At 48.8% G+C, this 13,441-nt stretch overlaps 1 protein-coding gene across 1 annotated transcript; it reads left to right on the top strand.

Annotated features, from left to right (window-relative positions):
* Positions 1–9,216: 9,216 nt before the first annotated feature.
* zmp:0000001069 (galanin receptor type 1) lies at positions 9,217–10,987 on the top strand (the record flags this gene model as incomplete). Its single annotated transcript, XM_047042301.1, has 1 exon — positions 9,217–10,987. A coding segment is annotated over one exon (1,530 nt), but the record flags the coding sequence as incomplete, so codon positions are not given.
* Between the last annotated feature and the right edge of the window lie 2,454 nt (positions 10,988–13,441).

The following is a 13,441-nucleotide window of genomic DNA, read 5'->3' as shown; positions in this document are numbered from 1 at the left end:
TACACATTCATGTACGGTACATACACACACACTAACACACAGATCTGAAAGATAGTGTGTTGGGATGTTTCCTCTAAAACAAAGGTCTGTTTGTCTTCTTCAGAGAACACGCACACACACACTTTTTCTCATGCACACACACACACACTTTTTTTTCATGCACACACATGCTTTTTCTATTTCTTTATTTCTCACACACACACACACACTCCCTGTTGAAGGTCTTGTCTCAGTTTCGTCCTCTGTTTCACAGGAGAAATTCCCTCATTCCTCATCCTCTCTCCCCCATCATCCCTCATCCTCTCCCCCCCTCCTCCCCTATTTACATCCCTCTCCACTTCCTTCTACCTCCCCCACTCTCTCTCCTCCCCCTCCTCGCTTCCTGCATCCATCAGTAGATAAGCAGGATTCTAATGGTCAGAACTCCCATCAGTGTGAGATTGTGAGAGTGTGTGTGTGTGTGAGTGTGTGTGAGAGTGTGTGTGTGAGAGTGTGTGAGTGTGAGAGTGTGTGTGTGAGTGTGTGAGAGAGTGAGAGTGTGTGTATGAGAGTATGTGTATGAGAGTGAGTGTGTGTGAGAGTGAGTGTGTGAGAGAGTGTGTGTATGAGAGTGAGTGTGTGAGAGAGTGTGTGTGTGAGAGTGAGTGTGTGAGAGAGTGTGTGTGTGAGAGAGTGAGTGTGTGAGAGAGTGTGTGTGTGTGTATGAGAGTATGTGTATGAGAGTGAGTGTGTGAGAGAGTGTGTGTGTGAGAGTGAGTGTGTGAGAGAGTGTGTGTGTGAGAGAGTGAGTGTGTGAGAGAGTGAGTGTGTGAGAGAGTGTGTGTGTGTGTATGAGAGTGAGTGTGTGAGAGTGTGTGTGTGAGAGAGTGTGTGTGTGTGTATGAGAGTGTGTGTGTGAGAGTGTGAGTGTGAGAGTGTGTGTGTGAGAGAGTGAGTGTGAGAGTGAGTGTGTGAGAGAGTGTGTGTGTGAGAGTGTGAGTGTGCTACTACATGGGTCAGCATTTTTGTCACAAGGACAGATAATTAAAAACAGATCCTTATACAGAAGAGAAAGGGAGAGTGAGAGAAAGATGGGGAGAGAGGGTGAGAAGGAGACAAGGCTGGATAGGGAGAGACAGGGAGGGAGAGAGGGTGAGAAGGAGACAAGGCTGGATAGGGAGAGACAGGGAGGGAGAGAGGGTGAGAAGGAGACAGGGCTGGATAGGGAGAGACAGGGAGGGAGAGAGGGGGAGAAGGAGACAGGGCTGGATAGGGAGAGACAGGGAGGGAGAGAGGGGGAGAAGGAGACAGGGCTGGATAGGGAGAGACAGGGAGGGAGAGAGGGGGAGAAGGAGACAGGGCTGGGTAGGGAGAGACAGGGAGGGAGAGAGGGGGAGAAGGAGACAGGGCTGGATAGGGAGAGACAGGGAGGGAGAGAGGGGGAGAAGGAGACAGGGCTGGATAGGGAGAGACAGGGAGGGAGAGAGCTGTGTGTGTGTAGTCCAGTAGCTTACAGTATCTTGGTTCCAGTCATGTGCTTTACATTACAGCTGGACACTGATGGAGACCAAATGTGAAAGGCCAGTTGAGTCTGTCTGTGTGTGTCTGTGTCTGTCTGTGCGTGTGCGTGTGTGTGTGTGTGTGTGTGTGAGTGTGAGTGTTCCAACCCCAGGCGCAAGTCTAGACAGTGAGGAGAAAAATCTCTGATCACAAGATCCTTAGACAATACCGCCACACTTCAAAGATTGTGTGTGTGTATGTGCATGTGTTTACGTGTGTGTGGGGGGGTGACTGTCTGTGATGGGGTGTTTGTGGTGAATGTGTGGACACTTGTGTGTGTGTGTGTGTGTGTGTGTGTGTGTGTGAGAGAGAGTGTGTGAGTGTATGTGTGTTCTAAGAAGCTGCTCTCATAGTCTAACACTTTCCACTGCAAACTGATAAGAACCTAACTCTGCTCATATACAGTGCCCTCCAAAAGTATTGGAACAGTGAGGCGAATTCCTTTATTTTTGCTGTAGACTGAAAACATTTGGGCTTGACATCAAATAATGAACGTGAGACCAGAGATCAACGTTTCAGCTTTTATTTCCAGGTATTTACATCAGGATCTGATGCACAACTAAGAAAATATCAAATTTTGTTTGAATCCACCCATTTGTCATGTGAGCAAAAGTATTGGAACAGATATACTTAAAACATATTTAAGTGAATAAGACTTAATATTTAGTTGCAAATCCTTTGCTTTCAATAACTGCAGCAAGTCTGTGACCCATTGACGTCACCAAACTTTTGCATTCTTCCTTTTTGATGCTTTCCCAGGCTTTCACTGCAGCCTCTTTCAGTTGTTGTTTGTTTTGTGGGGTTCCTCCCTTCAGTCTCCTCTTAAGCAGGTAAAATGCATGCTCTATAGGGTTTAAGTCTGGAGATTGACTTGGCCAGTCTTATACCTTCCATTTCTTGCCCCTGATGAACTCCTTTGTTGTTTTGGCAGTGTGTTTTGGGTCGTTATCTTGCTGCATGATGAAGGCTCTGCCAATCAGTTTGGTTGCATCTTTCCTTAAATTGGCAGACAAAATGTTTCTGTAGACTTCCGAGGTCATTTTGCTGCTGCCATCATGTGTTACATCCTCAATGAAGATTAATGAGCCCGTCCTAGAAGAAGCCATGCAAGCCCAAGCCATGACATTGCCTCCACCGTGTTTCACAGATGAGCTTGTGTGTTTGGGATCATGAGCAGTTCCTTTCTTTCTCCAAACTTTAGCCTTTCCATCACTTTGGTAAAAGTTAATCTTTGTCTCATCAGTCCATAAAACTTTGTCCCAGAATTTTTGAGGTTCATCTCTGTACTTTTTGGCAAATTCCAGCCTGGCCTTCCTATTCTTCTTGCTAATGAGTGGTTTGCATCTTCTGGTGTAGCCCTTGTACTTTTGTTCATGAAGTCTTCTGCGAACAGTAGATAGTGATACCTTCACTCCTGCCATCTGGAGGTTGTTGCTGATCTCACTAACAGTTGTTTTAGGGTCTTTCTTTACAGCTCTCACAATGTTTCTGTCATCAACTGCTGATGTTTTCCTTGGTCTACCTGTTCGACGTCTGTTACTTAGTACACCAGTAGTTTTCTTCTTCTTCAGGACATTCCAAATGGTTGTACTGGCTATGGCCAATGTTTCTGCAATGGCTCTGATTGATTTTCCATCTTCTCTAAGACTCACAATTGCTTGTTTTTCACCCAAAGACAGCGCTCCGGTTTTCATGTTGTTTTCACCTCTGAATACAGTCTGCATAGACAAAACCTATCTTACCCAATCTGAACCTGAGTGTAGACATTCAGTGGTATTTATTGATTGAATAATGTATGTAATAGGACACACCTGGGCAACAAAACACACCTGTCAGTCATATGTTCCAATACTTTTGCTCACGTGACAAATGGGTGGGTTCGAACAAAAAGGTGATATTTTCTAATTTGTGCATCAGATCCTGATGTAAATACCTGGAAATAAAAGCTGAAACGTTGATCTCTGGTTTCACATTCATCGTTTGATGTCAAGCCCAAATGTTTTCAGTCTACAGCAAAAATAAAGGAATTGGCCTCACTGTTCCAATACTTTTGGAGGGCACTGTATCACTTACAGTACTTATGTCTGTGAGTGTGTTTGTGCGTGTGTTTGTGTGTGTGTTTGTGTGTGTTTGAGCGTGTGTATCACTCCAGGATATGCTCCAGGGCTCCCCTCCCTGCCCGCTGTAGAACCACTGGTGTACAGAACATTCTAAAGAGCTGTTCAACTGTAACCAGCAGAGGGGGACATCCTCTTACACAGAGGAGAGGACGAGAAAGGTGAACTGGAGGAGAGGGGAAGAGAGGAGGAGGAGAGGAGGAGAGAGGAGGAGAAGAGGGGGAGAGAGGAGGAGGAGAGGAGGAGAAGAGAGGAGGAGAAGAGGGGGAGAGAGGAGGAGAAGAGGGGGAGGAGGAGAGAGGAGGAGAGAGGAGGAGAAGAGGGGAAGAGAGGAGGAGAGAGGAGGAGAAGAGGGGGAGAGAGGAGGAGGAGAGAGGAGGAGGAGAGAGGAGGAGGAAAGAGAGAGAGGAGGAGAAGAGAGGAGGAGAAGAGGGGGAGAGAGGAGGAGAAGAGGGGGAGGAGGAGAGAGGAGGAGAGAGGAGGAGAAGAGGGGAAGAGAGGAGGAGAAGAGGGGGAGGAGGAGAGAGGAGGAGAGAGGAGGAGAAGAGGGGAAGAGAGGAGGAGGAGAGGAGGAGAAGAGGGGGAGAGAGGAGGAGGAGAGAGGAGGAGGAAAGAGAGAGAGGAGGAGAAGAGGGGGAGAGAGGAGGAGGAGAGAGGAGGAGGAGAGGAGGAGAGAGGAGGAGGAAAGGAGGAGAGAGGAGGAGAAGAGGGGGAGAGAGGAGGAGGAGGAGAGGAGGAGAGGAGGAGAGAGGAGGAGGAAAGGAGGAGAGAGGAGGAGAAGAGGGGGAGAGAGGAGGAGGAGAGAGGAGGAGAGGAGGAGGAAAGGAGGAGAGAGGAGGAGAAGAGAGGAGGAGAGAGGAGGAGGAGAGGAGGAGAGAGGAGGAGAGAGGAGGAGGAAAGAGAGAGAGGAGGAGGAGAGGAGGAGAAGAGGGGGATAGAGGAGGAGGAGAGAGGAGGAGGGGAGGAGGAGAGGGAGAGAGAGGAGGAGAGGAGGAGGAGAGGGAGAGAGAGGAGGAGGAGAGGGAGAGAGAGGAGGAGGAGGAGAGAGAAGGAGGAGAGGAGGAGGAGAGGAGGAGAGAGGAGGAGAAGAGGGGGATAGAGGAGGAGGAGAGGAATCTGCTGATACAATTGTGAAGCTAATCTGTCATGATGTCAGTTAAACTGTAATCATGGTGGACACAGAACATGCATGATGCAGAGCATGATTCCTTCATCAGCTCTGTGGATAAGGAATAGGACATCAATGCGAACACACCACACACACACAATGAAACTGTCTCAGTTCATTTAAAAATAGCATGCAAGTATTCTTTACTCAAATGTTTAACAGAAGAGCTGAAACTAACATTGCATTACTGACACACACAAATAGTTATAAGACTCATTCTCTATGTCTCTCCCTCTCTCTCTATGTCTCTCTCTCTCTCTATGTCTCTATGTCTCTCTCTCTCTATGTTTCTCTCCATCGAGCAGAAAGCAGAGAGGTGAGTGAGGAGACACTGTCAAACATTTATGATGTTAGAGAGTGATGGGGGAGGAAGGGTGAGGATGGGGGAGGCTTCTTACAGCCATACAGAGACCAGTGTGACACACACACACACATCCACACTGTAAAAAGTGAAATGGTCTTCTGCTTCGATACACTGTCTGTCTGTTTGTCTACCTGCCAGCCTGTCTGTTTTAGGATTAGGAGAATGGGGACAGGAGGAGAAGGGGAGAGGAGGAGAGGAGGAGGAAAAGATTAAAGTGTGCTGACAGCCGAAAAAAGGTTAGAGACAAGCTGAGGAGAAAGAGACAGAAAGAGGGGGGGAGCACAGGAGAGATAGAGGGGAGGAGAGAGAATGTGAGAGAAGAGAGAGAGAGAGAGAGAGACAGAGACAGAGACAGAGAGACAGAGACAGAGAGAGAGAGAGACAGAGAGACAGAGAGAGAGAGAGAGAGAGAGAGAGAGAGAGAGAGAGAGAGAGAGAGAGAGGGAGAGCGGGCAGGATAGACGCACAAGCACAGAGAGAGAACAGGATGGCGCGAGGATGAAAAGACTCACAAGCACCAGGCCACTTGTAGTAAATGACTCTGGTCACGGGGTAATTGATCAGCTTCATAATCAGAGTAAAAGGTCTCGGTAATGATCTTCGAAATGCAGTGGCAATTTTAGACCCTTTTTAGGGGTGCTCAATACACCCCTAAATTTCATCTCAGCAAATATAAAAAATAAAAATGATTATTGTTTATTATCATTTGATGCTGGTAGTTCATGAAGAAAGGGACATCCTTAGTGTTTTCCTTTATTCAATATTTTGCATAATAATACATAAATGTATAAATTGTTATCCAGTGAAATTAGCGGCGTGGCGTGTAGTGGCCGTGGCCAACACAGCATTTTACCCTTGCTTCCCAACTTTACAACTGGCTCTGGAACCAATCGTCACTCCTAATGCCTAAACCTCACAGCCAATCAGAGGCAGAGTGGTAAGAGGTTTACAGACCCATCTTACATCATCTAATAGAAACCATTTTAATAAAATATTAAAAATCATGTCTATTGGATGTGTGTTACCTTTACAGTAAGGGATGTTTTTGACTTTTGCTTTTTAAAGTAGTTCAACACAGGTAATCCCATTTGTTTATTGTTTTTTATGATGTATGCTATTCAAACAATATATTTGATTAAAAGAACATGACATTGTTTACAATAGCACAGATTCTACATAGATTAGCCTCTTAATTTTGCTCTCAAAGTGCACCACATTCATGCGTTTAACTTTTTAAATGTATTTTCTTCCGGGGGACCATGCCCCCGGACCCCCCTAAAGGGTCGGGGGTTCGCCGTATCCTTCTCAACTTTTTTTACCCCTGACCTGTTTGCATGCCTGTTATTAGCAAGGGGGTTTAGCACTTTTGCAAAGCACTGTATTCATGTCACATTCTCATTGGGGGCTGAGCAACCCTAAAGGTCTGATCCTAGAATCGCCACTGACGTAATGCGTTTCTCTGATTTGCTCTGGCGTAATCTAGCCTATTCAACGGGCAAGAGCAGCGCGTTCTGACTCCGCGTGAGACTGAGCGGCGGAACTTTCTGTCCCATCGGGATATTAGTTTAGAGGATAAGTGGGTTAATGTGGTCTCACCTGGTCTTTATTGATTACCCTGCCGTCTGCAGCGGGATATTCTGCCGGGTCTCTTGCACATCGCACTCCATCACCGATTATCGATCATCAATTCCACTGACGTGGAGCTCGAGGTTCGTTATCCAGATCCCGTGGACCTGTTCTCATCTTCACCTGCTGCTCTATGGGAGTAGGTGCGGACAGTAGCTGTTCTGCGTGGGAAACATCCCGGATTTAGGCTACGGTTTAGAATGTTCAGTTAGGACTTCAGGTTTGTTTGTCTTCCCTGTAGGACTGATTTGACACGTAAGAATGAAGGGGTGAAAACTGCTCGAGAAGCCTTTTAAGAGTGATGCCGTTGCGTGCGCGTTGGCGCGCTAGAGTCTAGGGGTTGCCGCACATGCTAGTTGAGCTCTGGACACTCAGGGTGCGCAGGGCAAACGGAACATCTTCTACATGACTGAGGAGGACCGGGAGCGGGGACTTCTTTTGGTTCTTTGACCGGGAGGATTACTGGAAACATGCAGCTGTAGCGTCTCGTGCTTCCCGCTACTGCAGTCCTCTAGGGAACGTGTCTGTTCCCGCATCATCTTCTCTCACCGTCACTGGCACGAGAGGTTAGAACTGCATTTAATCAACGGTCAGTTATGCTTAAGGAAAATAATATATTCTGTAATATCTGCAAAGACAGAAAGAAACATCAATTTTCTTGTACACCTTTCAGAGATTTAACAGCCCAGCATTTTCTCCCGCTTTTACTTGGGACTAGCGGGCGGATGTGCTGACGCTAGAAACAACTTAACATAATGAACATGGAGCCGGGGGCTCTAGCCTCCCACCCCTCCCGCGGGTGCGTGCTATCCTCAACCTTTACTCTTCAAAAAGGCCAGATGGTCTTCTACACACATATACCGTGCTGCTGTGTCGCAACACCACATAGTCAAATCCTCAACGTATTTAGCGAAAACACTGGTTTTAATAACGGTAGGCTATGTGACATCGTTCACTTCGACACCGCACTGTCTTATACTCTGGTTTTAAAGTCCTTCTCCGCCGACACGAGGAGACATTAAGAAGTAAGAACGGGAAAAAAGTGCTTTCTCTGTTTCTCTCTGTTCCAACTCCGGAACATATATTCCCGTTTTCTATTTGTGCCTTTTGGCCTTCGCTGTTCTTAGAGGAGCAGAAGATGGAGAGGGGTAGAGGGAGGGAGAGACGGTGAGAAGACAGGGTGAGAGAGGGAGGGGTGAGAGAGATGGAGAGGGAGGGGTGAGAGAGATGGAGAGAGAAGGAGGATGAGATGGGGAGAGGAAAGGAAGGAGAAAGGGACAGAGGGCAGAATAGAGGGGGAGAGAGAGAGAGAGAGATAGGGGAGGTGTCTGCATCTAATGCTTCTCTCTGTCCGCAGTTTACCTGGAGCCTGAAGCTGGGAGAGAGTGTGTGTGAGAGAGGAGAGAGAGAGAGAGAGACAAAAGACCTAACCTCTGACAACAGAGAGAGGCCCTCCCTCCTCCCCTGGGGGTGTGGAGGTGTATTAGTGGCTCATCTCAGATCAGTGACCTCTTCCTGCCCACAGCCTCTCTCTCCGTCCCAACCTCCCTCTCTATCTCTTTCCCTCCCTCCCTCCCTCTCTATCTCCCTCCCTCCCTCTCGCTCTTTCTCTCTTTAAATGTACCTCTCTTCCCTCCCTCTCTTCATATCTACCTCTCCCCCTTTCTAAATATCTACCCTCCCTCCCTGATACAGCAGCTGTTCCTAGATCAGAGCCTGGACCTGAGAAACCTCACCTGGAAGCTGAAGGTTTGACTGGAGAACCAGACTTGAGAAACCTCACCTGGAAGCTGAAGGTTTGACTGGAGAACCAGACTTGAGAAACCTCACCTGGAAGCTGAAGTTTCTACAGGAGAACCGGATCTGAGGAATCTTCCAGATGATTGGCTGTGGACCAGGAAGACAAAACAGGGTCACTATAGTTACCACTAACCCTCTCACAGAGGAGGTGATGACATCATGGCCGTCAGCTCAGAATTCTAGCTTGGATGGAACTCTGGAACTCTGATTTATTGATTAACTGGAACTTTCTGGGAGTATTCTTTTGTCTACTTAATCTACTTAATATAAGTAAATCTAGATGCACAGAGCTGGACTGGAAACTGATCAACACTTCCTGCCCGATGACGCCACCTGTATTCGGACCAATCAGGTAGCATAGCAGCATGAAAGTGGACCCGCCCAGTTCCTCTCCTTTGCTCCTCCTCTTCCTTCAGAATCTTACCATGGACTACCAAAGAGGAGGAGCCAATCTCAGCTTCAGTCCCCCAGTCCTCCCACCGTCTCACCCCTCTCTTGCCCCCTCCTTCTCTGCCCTCTCAGTCCTCCCTTCCTCCTCTGCCCTCTCTTTCCTCCCCTCCTCCTCTCCTTATTCCCTTCCCCCCTCTTCCTCCCCCTCCCTCCCTCTCCCCTCCCCCCCCTCTGACCTGGAGAGCCTTCTCCTCTGGACGGTGAGGGAGCCCACCACCGTGGCTCTCTCCGTCATGTACTCCCTCTCCTTCTCGCTCGGCATCGTGGGTAACGCCATGTCCCTGCGTGTGCTGACGGGTCGTCGTGGCAACAGGCGTCTGGCGGGTGCCAGCGCTACGCGGCTCCTCCTGGTGAACCTGGCTGTGTGCGACCTGGCCGTGGTCCTCGTCTGCATGCCCGTCACCCTGGGCAACCACATCTACGTCCAGTGGGTGTACGGAGACTTCCTGTGCCGGGCGGTGCCGTTCACCCAGGCGGTGTCGGTCTCTGCCAGCGTGCTCACGCTCACAGTCACCAGCATCAACCGTTACGTCAGTGTCCGCTCGCCGCTTCGTGCCCGCACCCTCTTCACCCGCCGCCGGATCTTGGCCATGGTGGGCGTGGTGTGGGCGGTGTCCTGGGCCATCTGCTCCCCGCTGGCAGTGCTGGCACGGAGGGAGGAGGTGGCTCTGGGCTCCCTGGTGCTGGTGGTGTGTCAGGAGGTGTGGCCAGGCCCCAGGCTGAAGCAGGGCTACAACGTGCTGCTGTTCCTGGCTCTCTACTGCCTCCCCGTCTCCTTCAACCTGGCCATCGGCTTCCTGACCGTCCGCAGGCTGGGGGGCGGGGGGCACGGGGGGCCCTTCTCGGAGCTGGACCCCCGTAGCCAGGCCCTCCACTGTGCTCGTCTGCGAGCGCGGAGGCGGATCGCCCGGGTGGTGGTGGCGCTGGTGCTGCTGTTTGCCGTCTCCTGGCTGCCCCTGTACCTGGCTGACCTCTGGATCGACCGCGAGCGCCAGCGGCCGCCCTCTTGGCTCCTGCAGAGCCGTCCGTTCGCCCAGTGGCTGGGCCTCACCAACTCCTCCCTCAACCCACTCTGCTACTGCTTCCTGGGCGACATCTACCGCTCCGCACGGCTCCTGCACTCGCGATACCGGCAACAACGCCTGGCTCAACTCTGCTGTGGCCCCGCCCAAGGGAAGGAGGAGGAGGGTTGTAGCGACGATGCTGTTGCCGTGGATACGGTTTCGGTGAAAAGCCGGGGCGATGCGGATACCGTGGTATCGAGCCGTCCCAGAATGCTCGCCGGATATGGGGGGCGGGGCACGGGAGCGGGGAAAGAGGAATGCAAGATGGCTGACAGAGAGGGAGGGAGCTCTGATCACAGCATCTCTGATTGGTTTAGCCAGAGTCTATGTGAGAGCTCCCTATTGGCCAGCCAGCCAGAAAATCCCCTCACCCCATCTTCACTGTCTGTCTCTGGGGACTGTGGACAGGGGGGGGAGAGGGTCAGGGCCCTGCCTTTAACAAGACAATCTGGGGTCCAGAAAGAAGACACTTCTACTTTAAGAACACGAAATGACACGTTAACTTCCAGGAGGTGCTCTGAAGAAGACATTGTCCCTTTAAGACCAGGCTCAAGGGAGAGAGGCACACTGCCTTTAAGAGAACATTATGCAGAAAAAAATAGGACACTGTCCCTTTAAAACCAGACTGTGATAGAGATGACATTAGAGAGCAGATGCACCTGTAGTGGCTTGGGGAGGTTATCTGATTGGTCAAAGGGTAGACTGCAATCTATGCTGTGACTGGACAATGGATTATCCACAGCACTAGGAACAGCAAACCCTCACAGCAACTGTGTGGCCTCACTCAATCTGTGGAGGACAGGGCCAATTTATGTAACTGTGGACTGGAAGCTGTCTCTCACACACACAAACACACACACAGATAAACACTATGCAGACACACACACACAAACAGACAGACACTATGTACACACACACACACACACCTGTGGATATCAGAGAAATTCAAAGTGTGGTAGGACTTGTGTTTGAAGTGTGTCTGAAGCAGACAAGATCATGATCAGCATGTTTACACACATCTATCCACCCCCCCTCCCTCCCCCTCCCACCTCCTCCCCCTCCCCCCTGGTCACTGTGGTTATGTTGGTGTCTTATAAAGAAGAGTCCATTAAAGAGATGTTGTACTTCATTATTTATCAGATTTAAATATTCAAGCACACATCAACTAACCAAATATAGGCATTGCCAGAAGTTGTTAGGCTCATTTCCACGGTAACCTTCCTGTTGTGCCAGAGGTCGTCTCTTATTGGCACACATGGCGAGTGGGTAAACAGCAGCAATGCAAGATGACACACACACACATTCACACACTCACACATTCACACACACTCACATTCATACTTGGGGGAATTTGTTGTGATGCTTGTGGCATAAATATTACATACCAATTAATGTTGGAGAGGTCAACAACAGCTGTCTCTCTCTGTGTGTCTGGTGTGTATGTGTGTGTGTCTGGTGTGTATGTGTGTCTGGTGTGTATATGTGTGTGTGTTTGTACGAAGATGGAAGACCAGGGGCCTCATGTATAAACGTTGCGTACGCACAAAAAGCTTGCGTACGATGGTTTTCACGCACACTTTGTGATGTATAAAGATTTACTTGACGTGAGAATGTGCGGGCCTTCACGGAAACTTTTGAGCAGACGTGAGAATGTTCGGACCGTCCGCAAAGTCTTGTCTGGCTCTGTAACATGGCGAATTCTAACTGAAAAGTGCCGAGACTCACCAAACATTACAAAATAAAGTTTCCACTAGTACGTTTATGACGTTGACTATTCAAAAAACATAAAAAATAAACGTTTGATCAGTAATTTGGATGATCATATCAAAATGCCAAAACCCAAAACGGGAAATGCTATATAGCCTTCTGTTTATACCGCCACCACTTAATAACTTCTGTTAAACTTGAGGCTGTCAAACGAACGACAAAATCATGCTGTTACGATGCGCTACCACTCGTTTCTTCATTTAAAGTTTTATATCGGACCATTTCTTCGTAATTTCTGCCCTGGTCCGGTTCTCTGAACCCACAGCATTGATGGCCGTATAATAATAATGATAATTTTATTTGTAATGCACTTTACATTTAGCTAAATCTCAAAGTGCTGTCTTTTGTCACTAATACCTGATGACAGGCCGCCAAACAGGACACATTTTCTCGCCTCCACCTCTGTTGTCAGAACCTCGATGTCACGGTCACCGTAATTCTTCAAATAAACGCTGCAGCGTTTAACGTTCATTTTTGGTGCTGCGTTTCTTCGAGGGCGGCGTTTCTTTGAATAAATACGGTAATTCAGACAACGAAATGACCTCAGGAGCTAATTTACAGTCCATCTGCATATTAATTTATGGGAGGAGGCAAGGCGGGGTCAGTGGCTCGTTCACATACGGTCAATCTCACGTTGATTGTGATTTATAAAGGAAAGGTGCGCAGGACCTGGCGCATGACCGGTTTTATACATGTGAATATTTCTGTGCGTAGGTACTTTTCGAGTTTTGGCCGTACGCCATCTTCTGGAATGAAAGCTGCGCAATCCTTTATACATGAGGCCCCAGGGCTTGTGTTGGCATGACTACAAGCCTCAGAAACTGCATAAAAAGGTTAAAAAGTAACACACACACTAACACACCTCCACACACCCAGCAACACACACTCACACACCCACTCAACAACACACACACTCAGAAACAGGTACTATTGATTTCCAAACAAGGTTAAAGGCAGGAAGAACAACAGGCCAACAAAGGTCAGGATCAACTAATCAGCGCACAGAGCCCATTCTCACAGCCAATCAGCTCACAGAGCCTACCCTCACAGCCAATCAGCTCACACACTCACCACACATACGTACACTAGAGATCAGCTGAGCTGGTTAACAGCTTCACTAACAGGTGACTCACACATGGACATGACCTCTCCACACACACACACACACACAAAATGGACACAGATCACACATATCTTTGGCATCCCCATTAGGGTCTTGGTAGATATCAGAGACAATTCCACACTAACACACACACCCACACCCTGTCCAGAAGGGTTGTGGGGTTGTATTACCCAGAGAGGCTGTGAGTGTCTAACTTGACTATTCACTGCGTGAGATCTGACCAATCGAATCAGACTATTTACAACGGCCAAAGGGTCACATCTCATTTAATCACATAGGAGGATAAACAAGCCGCCAGCGAAATGTCACTGACTCCCAAACACACACACACACTCGTACCTTTCTGTGAATGGAACATGTGATGGTTTCAACCTGGGAGCGATGACAAACCATTACACACACACACATTAACAGACACACACA

Source organism: Hypomesus transpacificus, chromosome 19 (genome assembly GCF_021917145.1).
Source record: "Hypomesus transpacificus isolate Combined female chromosome 19, fHypTra1, whole genome shotgun sequence".
NCBI lineage: Eukaryota > Metazoa > Chordata > Actinopteri > Osmeriformes > Osmeridae > Hypomesus > Hypomesus transpacificus.
The sequence above is the reverse complement of the archived record's forward strand: the minus strand, read 5'-3'. Positions and strand labels throughout refer to the sequence as shown.